The sequence below is a fragment of the Schistocerca serialis genome, chromosome 7 (genome assembly GCF_023864345.2).
Source record: "Schistocerca serialis cubense isolate TAMUIC-IGC-003099 chromosome 7, iqSchSeri2.2, whole genome shotgun sequence".
In the NCBI taxonomy this organism is placed as follows: Eukaryota; Metazoa; Arthropoda; class Insecta; order Orthoptera; family Acrididae; genus Schistocerca; species Schistocerca serialis.
The window spans coordinates 248483279-248503698 of record NC_064644.1 but is presented as its reverse complement, the minus strand read 5'-3'; the positions used below and the strand labels follow the sequence as shown (position 1 = coordinate 248503698).

The window sequence follows — 20420 nt, the reverse complement described above, 5'->3', positions numbered from 1 at the left end:
ACGGTTCCATTCCGGTTTAGCTCTCTCCTAACGTTATCGCTTAATTTGTCTATATTTACTTTTCTTTTTTTCTTTGATTGGGTTAAGAATATGAGTAGGAACCTTGTCCATGTGTTCTATGATGGTTTTCTTTGGTGCATTACTAGTAGTGGCAGATTCTATCGTTTAGACGATTAGCTGGTTTTAGTTGTCTTCTGTAGTATTAAATGCTATCGTGTTGAGCTTTTTGTTTAAAAATTCTGTTTTGAGGTTTTTTAATTCGACGACAGTTTTCCTATTGTAGTTGTCATTTTTGACGTGGATAATGGCAGTTGTTTCAATGACGATGGGGAGGTAGTCGTTGGAAAGCCTATCACTTATCTCCATTTCACTGTAGTGACTAGCAATTTGCGGTGTGCAAATAATGTGATCAGCTGTGGAGGTTCCAGTGTGATTGATGAAAGTAAGTGAAATATTTTCTAGGTGGATCAGACTGTCGTTTGAAATTTCACTGAGGATATCGCTTTTTTCGTTGTTGGGTCCGTCGGCTAGAGCAGTAGATCTGGCATTAAAGTCTCCTGAGATGATTGCTGGGCCAAGAGTAGAGAAGTAGCCTAAGAGATCCACTGGTCCCTCAGTGGCAGGTACATATACAGTTGCGAAGAAGACCGGTTTCCTATGTTTTTCTACTATTTTTTAGGACAATAGCTTTGTGGGTGTTCAGTTTTTCTGGTAAATCAAGTGTTATAGCGGCCAGTTGTTTGATATAAACGTTGGCGACCCCTCCTTATGAATATTTTTCTCTGTCTTGCGTTTGTATAACCTGTGTCATACATAATCCAGAAGGCTTATGTCTTTGCCGAAGCATTTGATTTCGGCAATTCCAATAATTGTAAGGTTTTGTTCTCGAATCAGTTTTTACAGGAGTTCTTTTTAGCACAGAAATCATTTCCGTTTACAAAGCATATAGTGCACTGTCTTTTCTGGACTTGAATGTGAAAAGATTACCAAATTCACAGAGTGTAGTACTAGCTTAGTCTTGGGCGTAAGACTCTGGCGGCTTGCTGATGTAGATGTGTATGTTGTTCTAGGCGTACGTCATTTCCGTATCACGTTGGAAGAACTTTCTGGAAACCGTTTTTATCATTTCAGTATTGAGGGATCTACGTTCCGGAAGAAGGTTAAGTAGTTCCTTGGTGAATGCGCGCAGAAAGTTTTCAGTTTGCGAGCGCTCCTCCACGGGGTAAGTTAGTTCATCAATACATTTGATCTTTTCTGTTCTTTTAGTGGAAATTGGTTTCTTCGGTCTTTCTTAGAAGTTTGGATCTGTCGTGAGGTGAGTACCATTGCAATTGCTGCATTTAGGTGTTCCCTATTTAGAATCTAGTTTGCAGTTGAAAATTGGGCGATGTCCGCAACAGTTCCCACATTTGGGCTCGTTGCGACCGTTTTCGGAAGTGTGTTGGAAAATGTTGCATTTCTTGGATTGAGTGGGTTACGGAGGTAGCGGGTTGGATCGTTCAACCTTATGTAGTACACAACGCATGCTGAAATGGAGTGCAAGAAGTTTGTCTATGAGTTCCTTGTGATCTAAGATGACACGTATTTCTTGATGGTTCGTTCTGAGTGTCGCGAGTAGATACGCGTTGCCTTTTTGAATTGGTATCCCTAAATCTGTAGTTCTTCTTCGACTTCTTCATTGGCGACGTCGTGATCGACATTGATTGTGGTTTATTACGTGAATTTATTGTCTTGATAGTTGCTTCCAGTCTCTAAGTGGTGCCAATTACTATTTTTTTTAGTTTGGTTTCAAACTCAGTTTGATAAGTGGTGAGTTGGACAATGTTCCTTCTCAATTCATGTCAATAACAAATTTTTCAAGACTGAATTGTTTTAGTGCTGTATGAAAGTAATTAGCGGTTTCCCTGGGGTCCAGATTTTCAACGATAACAATTCTAGGTTGCATGTTCAGATCAAACTTTACTGGCTTCTCACCGGATTCCGTGGATGCAGTGTAATTTCGTCTCGAGTTACGCCTGGATAATACCTTCCGAAAACCTTCGTCGTCATATATCTCATCAGATTTCGTTTCATGACGAAATCGTTGGTTTAATAATGAGTACCTGGTTGTGGGTCGAACGGAGGCAGTTGAGGTTACTGTTGGGAATCGGTTGGTGAATGTCGAGATTCGGCAGGTGTGGCTGTGTCAGATTTTTTGTTATTTGTCACGTTTTTCTTTTGGCATGTAGAGCGTTGATTCTGCATGGTGGAGATGGGATGATTCAGTAGCCTGCAGGGCCTACTCAAGTTTTCAAGATTTGGCCCTAAACTCTGTGCCATAGCTTCGGCGGACGCGAGCTGACTGTCCTCGAATATGACCCTCACCTTTAGCATACCATAACTATCCCTCCCTAAATCTTGCTTTCCATAATAAATCGTGGACTACAGCTATGTACTGCATTCCACCTGCGACAGATGCAAATGGTTCAAATGGCTCTGAGCACTATGGGACTCAACTGCTGTGGTTATCAGTCCCCTAGAACTTAGAACTAATTAAACCTACCTAACCTAAGGACATCACAACACCCATGCCCGAGGCAGGATTCGAACCTGCGACCGTAGCAGTAGCGCGGCTCCGGACTGGAGCGCCTACAACCTCACAGCCACCGCGGCCGGCCCTGCGACAGAGATGCGTTTACTTTTTGGGCTGTATTTGCTCCTTGGAGAGCTAAATTTAAAACAAAAAATCAGAGGTAGATGACACACTCTGTTACGGTATGCTATCGAGACTAAATGTGTACAAATCTCTAACAGAATTGTAAATCATTGTAGTCCGACATTAATGGTAATTTTATTTTACTTTGCTATTGTGACGACTGTGTTAAAAGACGACTGTGTTAAAAGTACTGAAGATAAGAGACTGTAATGTACCTGAAGAATATAGCACAGTATTGAAAAAATATTTAAACAAGTTTCATTTTATAATCCGTGCATTTCAAGAGTTAACATATGTGCAAGGCTTCTGAATTGCACTAGATCAGTTCACGGAGCTGGTATACGAAGTCTTAACTATTCCCAGCAATTTACAGGTGACCCAGAGAAATCTGCAGCTCCTCCTAGACAAAGAGATCATCGAGCGCCATTAATTACTGTCTTACAATTCTCAGTAGGAACTATTGAATTTTCAAAGACATACAGGGAGGAGTCTAATCAAGACAGTGAAGGCAATCTGTATTTTCTCTGAATAAATGATAACCAACGATTTTAACTCAACTGAACTTTGATGAGAACCTGCCCTCTCACGAAGTATTTTAAATTCAAGAAACTTGCATATTAGCTAACTTCATGGTTACTTATTTCAATTGATTATTTCCTTCAGGGCTAGCAGTATTAAAACAAGTAACAACACTGAATTAAAATAAAGGTAATATTTTAGAGGGATACAAGTTGTGAATTTGTGAACTGCGACTTCAAATTGTGGCGAATCCTAATTAAAAATCGCATTTACCAAAAAGTAGCATTCACAGAAATCACTGTTACTGAAAAGTCGCAGTTTAGACCATTTATTCTACTGGTTCTCATTTGAAAACTCGGGCCCAGGAATGAAACAGAAGACTTTCAGAGAAGACATCATTTTGTACTGCAAACCTAAACGGTCGTTCCCACAAAAAGCTATGTTCACCTTACAAACAAGTTCTAAGAGAACTCTCCAGATCTGTTAGATCTGCCTAACCCGGCTAGTCCTAACTGCCAACCACCTCCGAGGAAGGTATCCCTGCCATCATCATGTCCTTCTTCAAACCAAGGAGTCTCTCTAACGGTACCGCCATCTTCGTGACCACCAATAATTACTGTTTGAAAGGCATTGCAATAAAATTAATCTAGCCCAAAACTACTTCCGCACAGAGGAAATGGTTATACGTAATTTCCGTCTCACTCTTGTATCGGGGACGCAGAAAATCGGGAGGCAATACTGTTTTTAAAATTTTAATTTATAACGTAATTCCCTTTAAAACGAAATATAGTATCATAAAATGACCTTAAAATTACAAACAAAAAATATAAACTGTGCTTCATCCTTGTTTACTATCATTATCCTCCAACACAAAATAAAACGTGTATCTGGTTCACTTTAATATGGCTGTCATCAGTGTCGCCCCATAGTAAGAACGAATGTACACAGTCTCACCTGAACCCTCTCACACATCACTTGTTGTTCCCTTCACTCTGTTAGTAACTGCCCTAACTCAAAAGAAAAAAGTATTCATGTACCCTCACTGATTGTTGGCTCTGTCCACATGCTGATCTTGTTTGTAATATATTGATTGAAACGGAATAACATGCGAGACAGAAGGTCTAAAAACATACAAAAACTAAATTTACTACAAAAAGCCAAAACAAAACCTAAACGGAATGTCATTGAAATTTATTTCAAATGTGGGCCATTTCTTTAGTATATTAAAAATCAAGAACTGGATTTTGCCAAGGCTGAATATCTCGTAAGGTATCGTTGTAGTTTTGTCACTGTTTCAATTGATTAATATTGGCTACAACATAGTCTTTTAGATCAGACAAGTTACTTGTATCGAAATATTTTGCCCTCATATAATGACTAGGACACGCCGCTAATCAGTGTGCGTTTCACTGACAGTAAGTAGCGACTCCAGTCTCATAAACTGACATACGGCCGGGAGAGCGGTGTGCTGACCACATGCCCCTCCATATCCGCATCCAGTGACGCCTGTGGGCTGAGGATGACACGGCGGTCGGTTGGTACCGTTGGGTCTTCATGGACTGTTCGGGCGGAGTTAGAGAGTTCGAATGAGAGTGACAAAAAGTTAAGCAATGTTCCAACAAATGTCAATAATTCTGAGAATAATTTCTAAGCACGAAAACTAAACATCAAAACTTGAATCACATGATGAAATCTCATAAGGTAAATATAAGTAAAAAGACTGACATGAAGAGACGCGGATATGTTCAAACAACTTTATACTGTTGGCGAATATGTTTGCTATATCACATCAGAGCCAGCTTTTATCATGCGAAAATCCAGGTTACTATGAGAAAATAACCTTCCATCACAAGCAGCTGATAATTATAGATCAACTACTTGCAACTGATCTTAGGCTGACAGAAAGAGTGGAACGTATGTGGATGTGTGTTTGTGTGATTGTGTGAGCAATAGTTTGTTTGAATTTGAGTTTATATGAGTATGAGCTTGTGTTAGTGTGTTTGCGAGAGTGTCTGTTTGTTGTAGCATGTGTTTGTGCGAGGATGAATTTGTGTGAATGTGTGTTTGTGTGAGTATGTGTGTTTGGGTGAATGTGTATTTGTGTAACGGTGAGTTTGTATTTGTGTAAGTATGTGATTATGTGAACATGAGTTTCTGTAAGTGCATTTTTGCGTAAATGTGTGTTTTTGTGAGTGTATGTTTTCGTGAGTGTGTTTGGGGAAGTTTTTGTGAGTACAAGAGTATGTTTTTGTTAATGCGTTTTTGTGTTAACATGAGTGTGTGGATATGTGCGTTTGTGTGAACGTGCTTGTGTGTGTTTGTGGGTGGGAATGTGTTTAAGTGAACTAGTGTGAATTTGTGTTTGTGTGATTGTGAGTGTGTGTTTGTTCGGGACAGATGCAGAAACCCACATTGACGCCCTGAACAACATACTATGTGGGTGTTCCTTTATTGTAAGTGCATGTTTGTTTGAACGTGAGTTTATAGGAGAGTGTGTTTGTGCGAGTGTACATGTTTAGGTTGGTTTGTGTGTGTGTGTGTGTGTGTGTGTGTGTGTGTGTGTGTGTGTGTGTGTGTGTGTGCGTGCGTGCGTGCGCATCTGTGTGTACGTTACTGACAGTATGTGTATGTTCGTTGGTAGCAGATGCAGAAACCCACATTGCCGCCCTGAACGAAGTCCAATTGGTGGAGGTTCTTCACTGCCTGTATCTGACCTATTACAGAGTGTCAAGTGTCTGTGGAGTGTGGATAACTGTTGTGGTACAATTCTGTTACACTGAGTGCGGGACTGACTTTGACTGTAATCGGATGATATTTGTAACGAGCCAGTGCGTGACGTTTGTTGGCAGAGCGGCGCCTACGAGCAGCGCAGCACAAACTCGTGTCTGTTCTGCTGTAAGAAGGGCACGGTGATCGCCTCGGCTAAGGTGAAGAGGACGGGCTTCGTTCCTGGCGAGGAGATCGCCGTCTCCGCCGACATCCTCAACATGAGCGACCGGCCCATCTACCGCACGAGCGCTCGCCTCAAGCAGGTCAGTCTGTTTTCTCGTCTGCTGTTGGCGGTCTAATAAGTACAGTATGTCAAGTCTAAATTGGACAATGCCAGAGGGTGTTGCCGGAAGTTGAGGAAGGAAGCACGGCCGTCGCATTCAGTGCCTGGGGGTGAGCTGTCACGCTGCGGGAAAAATTCTCGCCTGCCTCCTGCAATGTAGGCACCTCGCTTAGGCAAAAGCACAAGGCACGCACGGAGGTAACGGTCGCTAAAATGCTGTTCGTAATCAAAACTGAATTCGTCTTATCTATGGAAGTGTTTAATAAAGATCCTGACTCAAACAATTACATAAAGGCCTATTTATAATCAAGAAGGGAAACGGTACGAAAGAGACTGAAGTACAACACATTAACACAGCAGTCAACAATGACTATCTGACGCGGTACTGTCAGCTAGTAACATTTGCTGCAGCCAAAAACAAATCACTAACGCCCAGAGCATTCCGACTTCCCCTGAGCCTGTGCCGCTTGCTGCAAATGTCACATCGTGCGCTGCAAAATGAACTATATTCGTATACGTCTCGCTGTACAATGGCATTTTCTAACTTCGCGTGCTTGAATAGGACGCACTATAGCGCATCCTAAACTTCCTTCCTACTGCGATAAATAAACTATATAAGAATATGCAAACTCCATCAGTCCTTCCCTATGTGACGTTGTGTAATGTAGCATACGTTGGATAAACAGCAAGAGTATATCCTAACAACATGTACTCGGTCGTTCGATGGTGGTTGGAAGAGATGCCTGCTTACCTCATGGCTCCTAAAGGTCTCTTCTCCAGCGCAATTCTCTATAGATCGCTGCCGTTGGGATCACTATTACTGAAACTAAAATAATGTTGAAAGTCTGATTTAAGAAAAACGGGTGTCACCTTATTGTCCCATTGTGTTGCGATATGGTAAAACCAATGCGATATTAGAGGCAGTAAAAATTCATAAGTCACTGCTTCAATCACATTATTTAGCAAAGTTGTGGTAAGATCCTATGGGACCAAACTGCTGAGGCCATCGGTTCCTAAGCTTACATACTACTTAATCTAACTTAAACTAACTTACGCTAAGGACGACACACACGCCCATGCCCGAGGGAGGACGCGAACCTCCGACGCGGGGAGCCGCGCTAACCGAGACAAGGCGCCTAAAGTGGTTCAAATGGCTCTGAGCACTATTGGACTTAACATCTGAGGTCATCAGTCCCCTAGAACTTAGAACTACTTAAACCTAACTAACCTAAGGACATCACACACCTCCATGCCCGAGGCAGGATTCGAACCTGCGGCAGTAGCGGTCGCGCGGTTCCAGACTGAAGCGCCTGGAACCGCTCTGCCACAGCGGCCGGCTCAAGGCGCCCAAGACCGCGCGGTACATAATCTAGCACCGTAACTATTATACCCTATAGCAATCTCTCTTCTTGAGAATCATTTAATGTCGTGTCAAACGTTTCCCAAAGCGCTTTTAACAGTTACCTCACTTTTAATCACAAAACTATAACTTGTTCACTCGCTAACGAGTTGCGTCTTAACATCACGAAACATCGAGCTAGACTGCTTACTGGCGACACCTGCCCGTGCAGGGTATATTTCAGGCAGAGATCGACCATCTCTGTCGACATTCGTCTTGTTAATTTGATTCATTCGTATTTCTTCTGGAAGCTTTTTAATAAATAACACTGTAAATATGAAACGTCAGTATGGGTAAAGATTCCAGTATCGTCAGCTTTGTTTTTAATAAATTATTCTTTTAGTCTTATCACTTGAAGTTAAGCATGTTGCCATCAAATTTGTATAGGAATTTTAGAGGATTGCCGTAGCTCCAGGACATAATGTAGCGACTGAAACTGCAGGTCCCTGTGTCTTAAACACCTCTCATAGTGGAATGGATAACCTTCCCAACTCTTCTGACACGCACAGCCATAACAGGAATGTAACTCTGTACTGAAATTAAATTATGATGCGCAACTTCGCACAAACGTCACAACTTATTATCTGGAACGCCAGCAGGCAGAAAACTTCTGCAGAGCTGTTGCTGGCGATACTACTACGTGATCGTGGTACAGCCGGCCGCTGTGACCGAGCGGTTCCATGAGCTTCATCTGGAACCGCGTGACCGCTACGGTCGCGGGTTCTAATCCTGCCTCGGATATGGATGTGTGTGATGTCCTTAGGTTAGTTAGGTTTAAGTAGTTCTAAGTTCTAAGGGACTGATGAACTCAGATTTTAACTCCCATAGTGCTTAGAGCCATTTGAACCATTTTGATCGTCTGACTCACATTCGACGTACGAATCTGGTTCGGAAAAAACTTGTTGATTAGTACAGTGTATAAACTAACTGTTTTTTGTCAATATTTAGTCACAATTTACGTAAAAATAATGCATAATTTGTGCCAATTTGTGACAATAAATACAATTTTTCTATTTTGACATATAACCTATGTCATTCTGTCTTAATGTGAATTTCTGGATTAAAGAGATTTTCGATTATCTGACCTATGATCCCGTCTAGTCCGCATAGACGAGCTTCCGTTGTGTCTCCAAAAATAGATGTATTAAAAATGAGTAACCGTTAACTTATTTATCATGTTCCACTGGACCATGCAAGTCAAAGTTACTTAGTAATCAAAAGACTCAACACATGGTTTATGGAATGCTGATTAGAATGTTTACGAACAAAAGAAACTACAGAATTAATAAAACATAAAAATTTGTACAGAATTAATAAAACGTCAAAGTATAGTTGTGAGAGAGCCAGCTTGCTCCTCTCTCTCCTACATCAAATGTCATTTAAAACAATATTTGGTCCTGGCGGAGGTTCGAGTCCTCCCTCGGGCATGGGTATGTGTGTTTGTCCTTAGGATAATTTAGGTTAAGCAGTGTGTAAGCTTAGGCACTGATGACCTTAGCAGTTAAGTCCCATAAGATTTCACATACATTTTTTTGATAAAACAACATTAGGTTCAGTATGTTACGCGATTTTTGTGCAAGTTGCGAAACACAGTTACAAAAATGATTTTGTTATATCAGGAAACTGATGAGAACATTTTCTTATTACATGGGTACGTAGGTGGGTAATAAGAAAGGCAGTCATAAAGCAAGTTGAAAGATCCAACGATTAAATATGTCAAATTTGAAAAAAAGGGTAGTAGAGACGATCGAACGGAAGAGAAGAGTTTCGTTACCTAATATATTGTACGACACAGTATGGAAAAAACTTAAAGAAAGAGTGTAAGCAACGTAATCCAAGCATACTCTGTACAAGCCTCGCTACAAGTCATGCCTCGGACAGAAGATACTGATGAAATCCTCTCGAGTTATCAGCGGAGTTGTGGTATAGTGTTGCCAGAACTCTCAACGAGTTTCCCACTCGTCATCTTCCGGCGAACTCGACGCCACGACTCGACTGACAACCTGAGAAGTTTTCATCAAAGAAATTCACGCGTTAGTCCTGCATCACCACACAGCAAAATTATTGTTCAACGAAAAGAATGAAGAAGATGTGTTGGGACCTTGGAGTACTTGGCGCGGCGACCATGTAGGGCACGTGCCGGGCTAAGGGCTAGGGCTGAGGGCGACGGGCGCGTCGCGTGTGGCCGCTGCTCGTTACGGCCAAAGGTCACCGCGAGACCACGCCCTGCGTCCCTCCACGGCGCCGCGATAAGCCCAAGGCTTTCCCAAGCAACTCCGATATCAGTCTCAGCCCAGTCTGTACGCAGAGCAAACTAGGAGACACACCGCCTTCACTTTATTTTAGTGCGAACTTGCAATAATCATTCGTACAATTTCTGTTGTACTGTTAGCATGTTTCTGCTTACCGAGTGGCCATTCTTGGGACGAATGAGCTCCCAGCAGATTAATGTGAGCTATCTCTGGCAGAAATTCATCGGTATTGTGTGCTAAGTACGAGATGGTACCAAAAAGTTCCCGAAATATATTAATTAAATTCATTACACGGTACCTACAAGAAACAAGAGGTAATAATAAGAACTGAAGACCAAGACAAAATTGCTAGGACTGAAATGGATGTATGGTAGTCATGCAGTTTTTCGCCCCTGCTGTTCAATCTACATAACGAAAAATCAAGATAGAAATAAGAGAAATGTTCAACAACCAAAGGAAGCATTTACTGGACACTGAACACCTGTAAGAGAAAAGTGTGCAAATTAACAATGAAGTCATAATTGGTAAGTTTTGTATCAGTAGGTGGAGTGGTTGAAGATAATGACTATACAGGGTGAAAAGTATTTAAACCGACGAACTCTGGGAGGTTGTAGGGGACATCAAAACAAATATTTTTCCCTAATGTCATTTTTCCCTATGAGCATTATTTAAACCGGTGGAGGCAGTATTACTCTCTTCAGTTGTTAGAGGGCGTATTGCGCTCTTCAGTTGTAGGCAACTGCTGTCCACCAGTGTAGTAGTGCATTGTCTCTGTTTACTAATGAAGCGATACACCTGAAGTGAGTACACTGATACGGTTGGTGCATACTACGTGCAGCACCACAACGTACGAGCTGCACAGCGTGTTTATCAACAATATCCTAATCGCCGTATCAGGCATCATATGACCTTTGTTGCTGTGTTCCAACGTCTGCGTGAGACGGGGTCATTTAGCAGATTACCTGGACAGGGACGCCGTCGCACGGTAAGAACGCTGCAATTTCAAGAAGCTGTCTTGCAGCATTTGAAGCAGGATCCATCAATCAGCACTTGTGCAATTGCACGTAACATGGGGACGAATCAGACGAATGTAAGAACAGTCCTTCGAGAACAATTGTTACGTCCATTTGACTTACAGCGTGTACACAACCTGGAACCAGTTGATTATCCACCCAGAGCACAGTTTTCGCAGTGGTACCTGGAACAATGTGGAATGCATCCTACATTTCCACCGAGCGAGGTGGCGCAGTGGTTAGCACACTGGACTCGCATTCGGGAGGACGACGGTTCAATCCCGTCTCCGGCCATCCTGATTTAGGTTTTCCGTGATTTCCCTAAAACGTTTCAGGCAAATGCCGGGATGGTTCCTTTGAAAGGGCACGGCCGATTTCCTTCCCAATCCTTCCCTAACCCGAGCTTGAGCTCCGTCTCTAATGGCCTCGTTGTTGACGGGACGTTAAACACTAACCACCATCCTACATTTCCATCCTCTGTGTTGTTTACCGATGAAGCAACGTTCGGGCGTGATGGAGTCTTCAACATGCACAATTCGCATGTTTGGAGTGAAGATAACCCAAATGCCACAGTTACTAGCGCTCATCAAGTGCGGTTCTTCGTTAATGTGTGGGTCGGTGTTGTTGGGGACTGTTTAATTGGGCAATATCTGCTACCTAGGCCATTAAATGGCAGGCACTATTACAATTTTCTCGCCACAGCATTGCCAGATTGCTGAAAGACTTCGCGCTCCATTCAAGACAACGCATGTGGTTCCAACAGGACAGGGCGCCGGCACATTTCAGTCGTCGTGTGCATCGATTCCAGGACCGACGGTTCCCAGAAACGTGGACTGGCAGAGGTGGTCATGTACCATGGCCTGCTCAATCCCCAGATATGTCCGCTCTGGACTTTTATGTGTGGGGAGAGATGCGCAACCTTGTTTACGCAACTCCTGTTGCATCAGAAGAGGATCTGGTTGCCCTGATAGTAGCAGCAGCAGCAGCAGGAACAATTCGGGATACTCCTGCGGTTTTTGCCAGTGTCAGACAGAAAATGATCCGACGGTGTAACCTTTGTTTACGTGTCAATGGAGGCAATTTTTGAAAATCTACTGTAACTGAAATTGGGTTGTATTAATGTGTTGTCTCTTGGTCATAAAAAAATGGAAAAGTGTTTGTTGGTTTCATTAATTTGCCGCCAGAGAAATCTTCCTCTGCCGCTTTATATACTCCTCATAGGAAAAAATGATTTAAGGGAAAAATATTTGTTTTGATGTCCCCTACAACCTCCCAGAATTTGTCGGTTTAAATACTTTTCACCCTGTACAGACAGCAAACAAAAAGTAAAATAAACAGAAAGATATAAATGATATGGAGTGCTTTTGGTGAACTAAAGAGATTTTCCAAATCCAAACTTTTAATGTGTTATGATAGTAAAATTTACAAGGGCGGCTTTCGACATGCTCGTGTAGCTTAACTTCTTGCCATCTCAGTAGCTCAGCGTGTTCGGTCAGAAGGGCTGGCTGTCCTCTGTAATAAGAAAACTGAGTGAAGAATATAATGATGAAATTGAAGGAGTGTCATGTGACGTCCACCGAGAGCAAATGGCGGGAACAACGACGAACAAAAATGATAAAGGAATTAAAGGCGTCTAGAGAGTCAGCTTCCGCGACAGCGATGTGAGCTGGTCACGGGTCTAATCCTTGAGGCGAACAGACGACCGTTGGTTTGGTACCCCGCCCAGTTAAAGTGCAGTTTTTAGGCTGTTTCTCACGGCCGTCTAGATAAATTCTGAACATGTTCCTAACTTTCTCCTCAGGCACGATACACAAACAGTTCAAATACACTCGGAATAAAGTTTGCACGATTCTCAGTCGGATGGTGTATGTGACTTATCTCGCTCTGATTAACTGACGGCTGTGGCGATAGAAACGGCATTAACAGCAATGTTAAATTAAAATTAGTTTTCCAAATTATGAACTACGCTACCCAAAGACAGAGAATGTGTATCACGAATTTTTGTGTACAACATGAATGCCTGGCGCACACAGTATCCTCTATGACAGTCCTGTCCCTGTTCGTTGCAAAAAGGAGTCAGATCACCGTTTTCTATAACAGTGCATGAGTTATAATAAACAGGAATAATTGCAGAAAGCCTATGAGTCGCGATGTTTCATGGATTCAGCTTCGTTATTTAACAGAATATCTAAATTACTAATTTCCCCTGCGATCTTGTTAATCAGTGACCGTCACGAGTACTAAAGTTGCTCACTGTATGGTGTTATTGCCAAGGAGCGCACGGTGGATTTATAGTTAACCAATAGACAGCCATCTTCCACGATAGAAGATTAGCAAACTTATGAAATAGTTATTATTAATGTTGTCATGGTTACTGTGCTACTCGCGTCTGTGCAGTGTGAATGTATATTACCGCGAATATACGAATTTGCTGACTCAGAAGAGAAAGAGAAAGAAAGAGAGAGGGAGAGAGACAGACAGCAGACAGACAGACGGTTAGAATGCGTGGTTTTCTCAGCTTCTGATTAGTCGCCGTTAATTTGTTGTCTGGCTCGTGATTATAATTTATTATGTGTTATAGTCTGTCAGTATTGTTTCTTTGAATGGACCGAACTTTTCAAACTAGGGAAGTTTCGTTATATATGTTCTGTTATTTCATCTTCTTAGCACATGTTAAGTGAATGCAGTGTCAAGTGAGGTTTCGAATGTAGAGAATAAAATTCAGAACACGGTTGTTCTTTTTAGTACAGAAGTTTATTGACCTACATCGCACAAAAATACTCGAGGATTACTAGTTTCAGCGAAATTAAATCGCCATCTTCAGACCATTTGTATAGAAAAATTTTTACAGGGCCAATCCATTTTGTCGACTGTTCACATTAAATTGACACAATTGTAATGTATGTAAAGATACAATTATAGAAAATTCTAACTTGAAACTAACATAAATTCAAAATAAACACAGCTCATAGAGATGACATTCCATAGTATTGTCTCTCGCCATACAGTAAGAGAGTAGCCATGCGAACAATTCACAATAGCTACAAATCATGGTCATCACATCAGGCAGCAACAGTGTGACCAAATTAGAACAATCTCATACAAGATGTTGTTGTTGTTGTTGTGGTCTTCAGTCCTGAGACTGGTTTGATGCAGCTCTCCATGCTACTCTATCCTGTGCAAGCTTTTTCATCTCCCAGTACCTACTGCAACCTACATCCTTCTGAATCTGCTTAGTGTATTCATCTCTTGGTCTCCCTCTACGATTTTTACCCTCCACGCTGCCCTCCAATACTAAATTGGTGATCCCTTGATGCCTCAGAACATGTCCTACCAACCGATCCCCTCTTCTGGTCAAGTTGTGCCACAAACTTCTCTTCTCCCCAATCCTATTCAATACCTCCTCATTAGTTATGTGATCTACCCATCTAATCTTCAGCATTCTTCTGTAGCACCACATTTCGAAAGCTTCTATTCTCTTCTTGTCCAAACTATTTATCGTCCATGTTTCACTTCCATACATGGCTACACTCCATACAAATACTTTCAGAAATGACTTCCTGACACTTAAATCAATACTGGATGTTAACAAATTTCTCTTCTTCAGAAACGCTTTCCTTGCCATTGCCAGCCTACATTTTATATCCTCTCTACTTCGACCATCATCAGTTATTTTGCTCCCCAAATAGCAAAACTCCTTTACTACTTTAAGTGGCTCATTTCCTAATCTAATTCCCTCAGCATCACCCGACTTAATTAGACTACATTCCATTATCCTTGTTTTGCTTTTGTTGATGTTCATCTTGTATCCTCCTTTCAAGACACTGTCCATTCCGTTCAACTGCTCTTCCAAGTCCTTTGCTGTCTCTGACAGAATTACAATGTCATCGGCGAACCTCAAAGTTTTTATTTCTTCTCCATGAATTTTAATACCTACTCCGAATTTTTCTTTTGTTTCCTTTACTGCTTGCTCAATATACAAATTGAACAACATCGGGGAGAGGCTACAACCCTGTCTGACTCCCTTCCCAACCACTGCTTCCCTTTCATGTCCCTCGACTCTTATAACTGCCATCTGGTTTCTGTACAAATTGTAAATAGCCTTTCGCTCCCTGTATTTTACCCCTGCCACCTTTAGAATTTGAAAGAGAGTATTCCAGTCAACATTGTCAAAAGCTTTCTCTAAGTCTACAAATGCTAGAAACGTAGGTTTGCCTTTCCTTAATCTTTCTTCTAAGATAAGTCGTAAGGACAGTATTGCCTCACGTGTTCCAGTGTTTCTACGGAATCCAAACTGATCTTCCCCGAGGTTGGCTTCTACTAGTTTTTCCATTCGTCTGTAAAGAATTCGTGTTAGTATTTTGCAGCTGTGACTTATTAAACTGATTGTTCGGTAATTTTCACATCTGTCAACACCTGCTTTCTTTGGGATTGGAATTATTATATTCTTCTTGAAGTCTGAGGGTATTTCGCCTGTTTCATACATCTTGCTCACCAGATGGTAGAGTTTTGTCAGGACTGGCTCTCCCAAGGCCGTCAGTAGTTCCAATGGAATATTGTCTACTCCGGGGGCCTTGTTTCGACTCAGGTCTTTCAGTGCTCTGTCAAACTCTTCACGCAATATCATATCTCCCACTTCATCTTCATCTACATCCTCTTCCATTTCCATAATATTGTCCTCAAGTACATCGCCCTTGTATAGACCCTCTATATACTCCTTCCACCTTTCTGCTTTCCCTTCTTTGCTTAGAACTGGGTTTCCATCTGAGCTCTTGATATTCATACAAGTCGTTCTCTTATCTCCAAAGGTCTCTTTAATTTTCCTGTAGGCAGTATCTATCTTACCCCTAGTGATATAGGCCTCTACATCCTTACATTTGTCCCCTAGCCATCCCTGCTTAGCCATTTTGCACTTCCTGTCGATCTCATTTTTGAGACGTTTGTATTCCTTTTTGCGTGCTTCATTTGCTGTGTTTTTGTATTTTCTCCTTTCATCAATTAAATTCAATATTTCTTCTGTTACCCAAGGATTTCTACTAGCCCTCGTCTTTTTACCTACTTGATCCTCTGCTGCCTTCGCTACTTCGTCCCTCAAAGCTACCCATTCTTCTTCTACTGTATTTCTTTCCCCCATTCCTGTCAATTGTTCCCTTATGCTCTCCCTGAAACTCTGTACAACCTCTGGTTCTTTCAGTTTATCCAGGTCCCATCTCCTTAAATTCCCACCTTTTTGCAGTTTCTTCAGTTTTAATCTACAGATCATAACCAATAGATTGTGGTCAGAGTCCACATCTGCCCCTGGAAATGTCTTACAATTTAAAACCTGGTTCCTAAATCTCTGTCTTACCATTATATAATCTATCTGATACCTTTTAGTATCTCCAGGGTTCTTCCATGTATACAACCTTCTTTCATGATTCTTAAACCAAGTGTTAGTTATGATTATGTTGTGCTCTGTGCAAAATTCTACCAGGCGGCTTCCTCTTTCATTTCTTAGCCCCAATCCATATTCACCTACTATGTTTCCTTCTCTCCCTTTTCCTACACTCGAATTCCAGTCACCCATGACTATTAAATTTTCGTCTCCCTTCACGATCTTAATAATTTCTTTTATTTCATCATACATTTCTTCAATTTCTTCGTCATCTGCAGAGCTAGTTGGCATATAAACTTGTACTACTGTAGTAGGTGTTGGCTTCGTATCTATCTTGGCCACAATAATGCGTTCACTATGCTGTTTGTAGTAGCTTACCCGCATTCCTATTTTCCTATTCATTATTAAACCTACTCCTGCATTACCCCTATTTGATTTTGTGTTTATAACTCTGTAGTCACCTGACCAGAAGTCTTGTTCCTCCTGCCACCGAACTTCACTAATTCCCACTATATCTAACTTCAACCTATCCATTTCCCTTTTTAAATTTTCTAACCTACCTGCCCGATTAAGGCATCTGACATTACACGCTCCGATCCGTAGAACCTGATAACAACATCCTCTTGAGTAGTCCCCGCCCGGAGATCCGAATGGGGGACTATTTTACCTCCGGAATATTTTACCCAAGAGGACGCCATCATCATTTAATCATACAGTAAAGCTGCATGCCCTCGGGAAAAATTACGGCTGTAGTTTCCCCTTGCTTTCAGCCGTTCGCAGTACCAGCACAGCAAGGCCGTTTTGGTTATTGTTACAAGGCCAGACAGTCAATCATCCAGACTGTTGCCCTTGCAACTACTGAAAAGGCTGCTGCCCCTCTTCAGGAACCACACGTTTGTCTGGCCTCTCAACAGATACCCCTCCGTTGTGGTTGCACCTACGGTACGGCTATCTGTATCGCTGAGGCACGCAAGCCTCCCCACCAACGGCAAGGTCCATGGTTCATGTTACAATGCAATAATCAGAGAATCAATTGCGTATGACATGGACGCCATCGATACTACTGATCGACTGCCTCCAACCTAACAAGGTTAGGTGCCAAGTAATAGCTTTGTTGTATTATGTAATTCGTAATGACCGAATCAGTCTCACTGATTATCAGTCGTCACCAGTCTTCAGCTTTGCTGTATAGGCTTAATCAATTTGTTTCAGTATCATAACTATTTCACCAAACCCCTGATTTTATAGCATTCTACCTAGTGCTTCTTACACAATTTTACGAGGCAGGTTGGTCTGCACTCGTCCTACACTTTTCCAGTCAGTTCGTTTGCACTCACACACAGAAGTATTGAAGTTAAACTCTTGATGACCGACTAACCATATCGAATGTTTACGTCTAGCAAGTGACTCATTTTGGTACTGCCATGTGCTTCAGCAATGCCGGGCTGTAAGTAGTTCGAAGAGTTTTCTCTCTCCCATTCCTTTGCTATTTTGATGCATAACAGCATGCCTGACGTCGGTTCCTGACCAACACCAGCAGTAATATCGTGGAACGAAACAACATAGTCTCAATAGACCATGATCCTACCGCTGTCGAATTCCGACACGCGCAAGTAGGCATTTCTCTTTCTTACACAAGGCATTACACGATCTTCTCACACTCAACCAACATTCAAATGCGATTTCTGAATGAGAATACGGCTGAGCAATTTTCCTTTATGTATTCACCGCAATGCTGAAAATTTTCAAAAAAATGGCTCTGAGCACTATGGGACTCAACTGCTGAGGTCATAAGTCCCCTAGAACTTAGAACTAGTTAAACCTAACTAACCTAAGGACATCACAAACATCCATGCCCGAGGCAGGATTCGAACCTGCGTCCGCAGCGGTCTTGCGGTTCCAGACTGCAGCGCCTTTAACCGCACGGCCACTTCGGCCGGCTGAAAATTTTCAAATCCAATCGTGAGGTACACTCCACGTTAATTCGAAATTTGTTGCATGTGGTCTTCATCGTGTTTATTATAATTACCAGAATCGTAGAAAATCGATTATTTCACGAACACTTGCTCTCAAAATATCAACTACTGGTTTGCAAGGAGCAGCCTAGGAGTATTTTGTAGGCCAACCAGATAGTTGCCATAAGCACAGAGCTGATATTGTTTGGTTAATTGTTGGTTCCATAGCAACATACAAAAGGTCAATCTTTGTATGTTTTATCTGTTCGAAAAAGTAAATCTAAATTACGTTTGAGTACAACAAAATGTGAAGCTTTATGGTAAGCTCGTGAAACACCATGTGAGGCCTCATTTGGGTCACAAATTTGAAGTTCCTCTATGGATGATGAACTCCTATACCGCCCCTCCTCCCACTTGGATACTAATGAAATAGTTGATCCTTGATCCATAGAAGACCCACTCAGTACATCACAATACATAAAACGAATGGTCGTGTGGTTCCTTCGAAAAGGCCGCGATCAATTTCCAGTCTATCTGTGTCCAATCACACCTTGCGTCAAGTCTCTCATGACTTCGTGATTGTGGCTCTGAGCACTATGGGACTTAACTTCTGTGGACATCAGTCCCCTAGAACTTAGAACTACTTAAACCTAAGGACATCACACACATCCACGCCCGAGGCAGGATTCGAACCTGCGACCGTAGCAGTCGCGCGGTTCCGGACTGCGCGCCTAGAACCGCTAGACCACCGCGGCCGGCGACTTCGTGATCAACGACTCTCTAAAATTCACCTTGTTCTTTCCATCAGTCGGTGGAAGTCTCAAGCAGCTTAAATAAACGTGTCATTTCAACATATTGCCATAACTGCTCTGTTGTCGCTGAGTTAAACAAATATTTTAACGCTCATCATAATTAATAACACTGTGGTGATGAGGAAAGACGTACATCCGCGTTTATCTTTGTTCTGATTCACTATTATTCCTTATTATTACACTGAAGCAAACAGAAATAGTCTCTGTGTAGTAGTTCATTCTGGTACCATATTTAATTGTTTCTTACAACAGAGACACTGTCATTGACGGCACTGTTGTTAATGTTTCAGTTCACTGTAACTAACGTGAAGATAATTTTTAGGTAATCAGTAAGTGGGGATAAGATAAGCGTACGTAAGTCAAACTAATCGACAATTTTCTAAGATTATTCGTATTAGCATAGGGATGCTTCAAAATGTCGCCGTCATAGCTTCCATATCTTTTTCTGCTTTTTTTTGGAATGAAGATTGTATTGTTAAGCATAGGCCGAGGTGTTTCTCGGGGTAGATAATGGAAGTTTGATTGTGAAATTGCAACGCCAACAAACCTAACGTCGACAGAAAAAATAAAACAACTGTAGTACCGTTACCGGACACATGGTATATTGACAGAACTGAGCTTTTTTGTTAACTTATCCATATGCTGGTGCGACCTCTCTTTGTTAGCCATTTGGATGCCTAGGAATTTGACCCATTACCTCTCAACCAGGGTGTGTCCATTTACTGACGAACATGCTTAAGGGATGTCGATAACCCGATAAAAATTATAGTTATCTAGAGCACAGAAAATGAAGTACTTGAGGCTAAAAATTCGGAAACTTCGGTATTTAATGAGTGCACGAATGTGCTTTCACGTACACTAATACACTTTCAAGGTGACATTGGCCGGTATAAGACGCCAGTGCATGACACGTTAAACGTTCCAAATTGGTCCGTCCAGAACTGCTGCAAAAGACATACGATATCTGCTCAAAAATATTCGGCCACCCAGATGTATTGCGTTATTGACCACCAGATGTCACGAGAAGCGGACTTGCCAGTATAAAAGAAGCCGGTACTGTGGTATCAGTACAGAAACAGAACCCTCAGAAAGCGCCGTCCAGGAGCGCTCAGTGACTTCGAATGTAGACTAGTAACTAGATGTCACCTGAGTAACAAATCCGCCGGGGACATATCAACCCTTTTAAAGTACCCAAGTCAGCTGTTCGTGATGTGACTGTTAAATGGAAACGTGAAGGAATAACTACAGCTAAACCACGGTCAGACAGGCCTCATGTACTGACGGACGGACGCCATCGAATATTGCGGAGAGTGGTTGTAACAATCGCATGAAATCAGCGGAAGGAATCA

At 41.9% G+C, this 20420-nt stretch overlaps 1 protein-coding gene across 1 annotated transcript in view; it reads left to right on the top strand.

The window, feature by feature from the left end:
• Positions 1-20420, top strand: part of LOC126412994 (arrestin domain-containing protein 17-like) — a 198760-nt gene that overhangs the window by 120051 nt on the left and 58289 nt on the right. The window contains exon 7 of the mRNA XM_050082886.1: positions 6064-6246. Within this exon, the coding sequence (XP_049938843.1) occupies positions 6064-6246 (183 nt within the window). The remainder of the gene's footprint in view (positions 1-6063; positions 6247-20420) is intronic.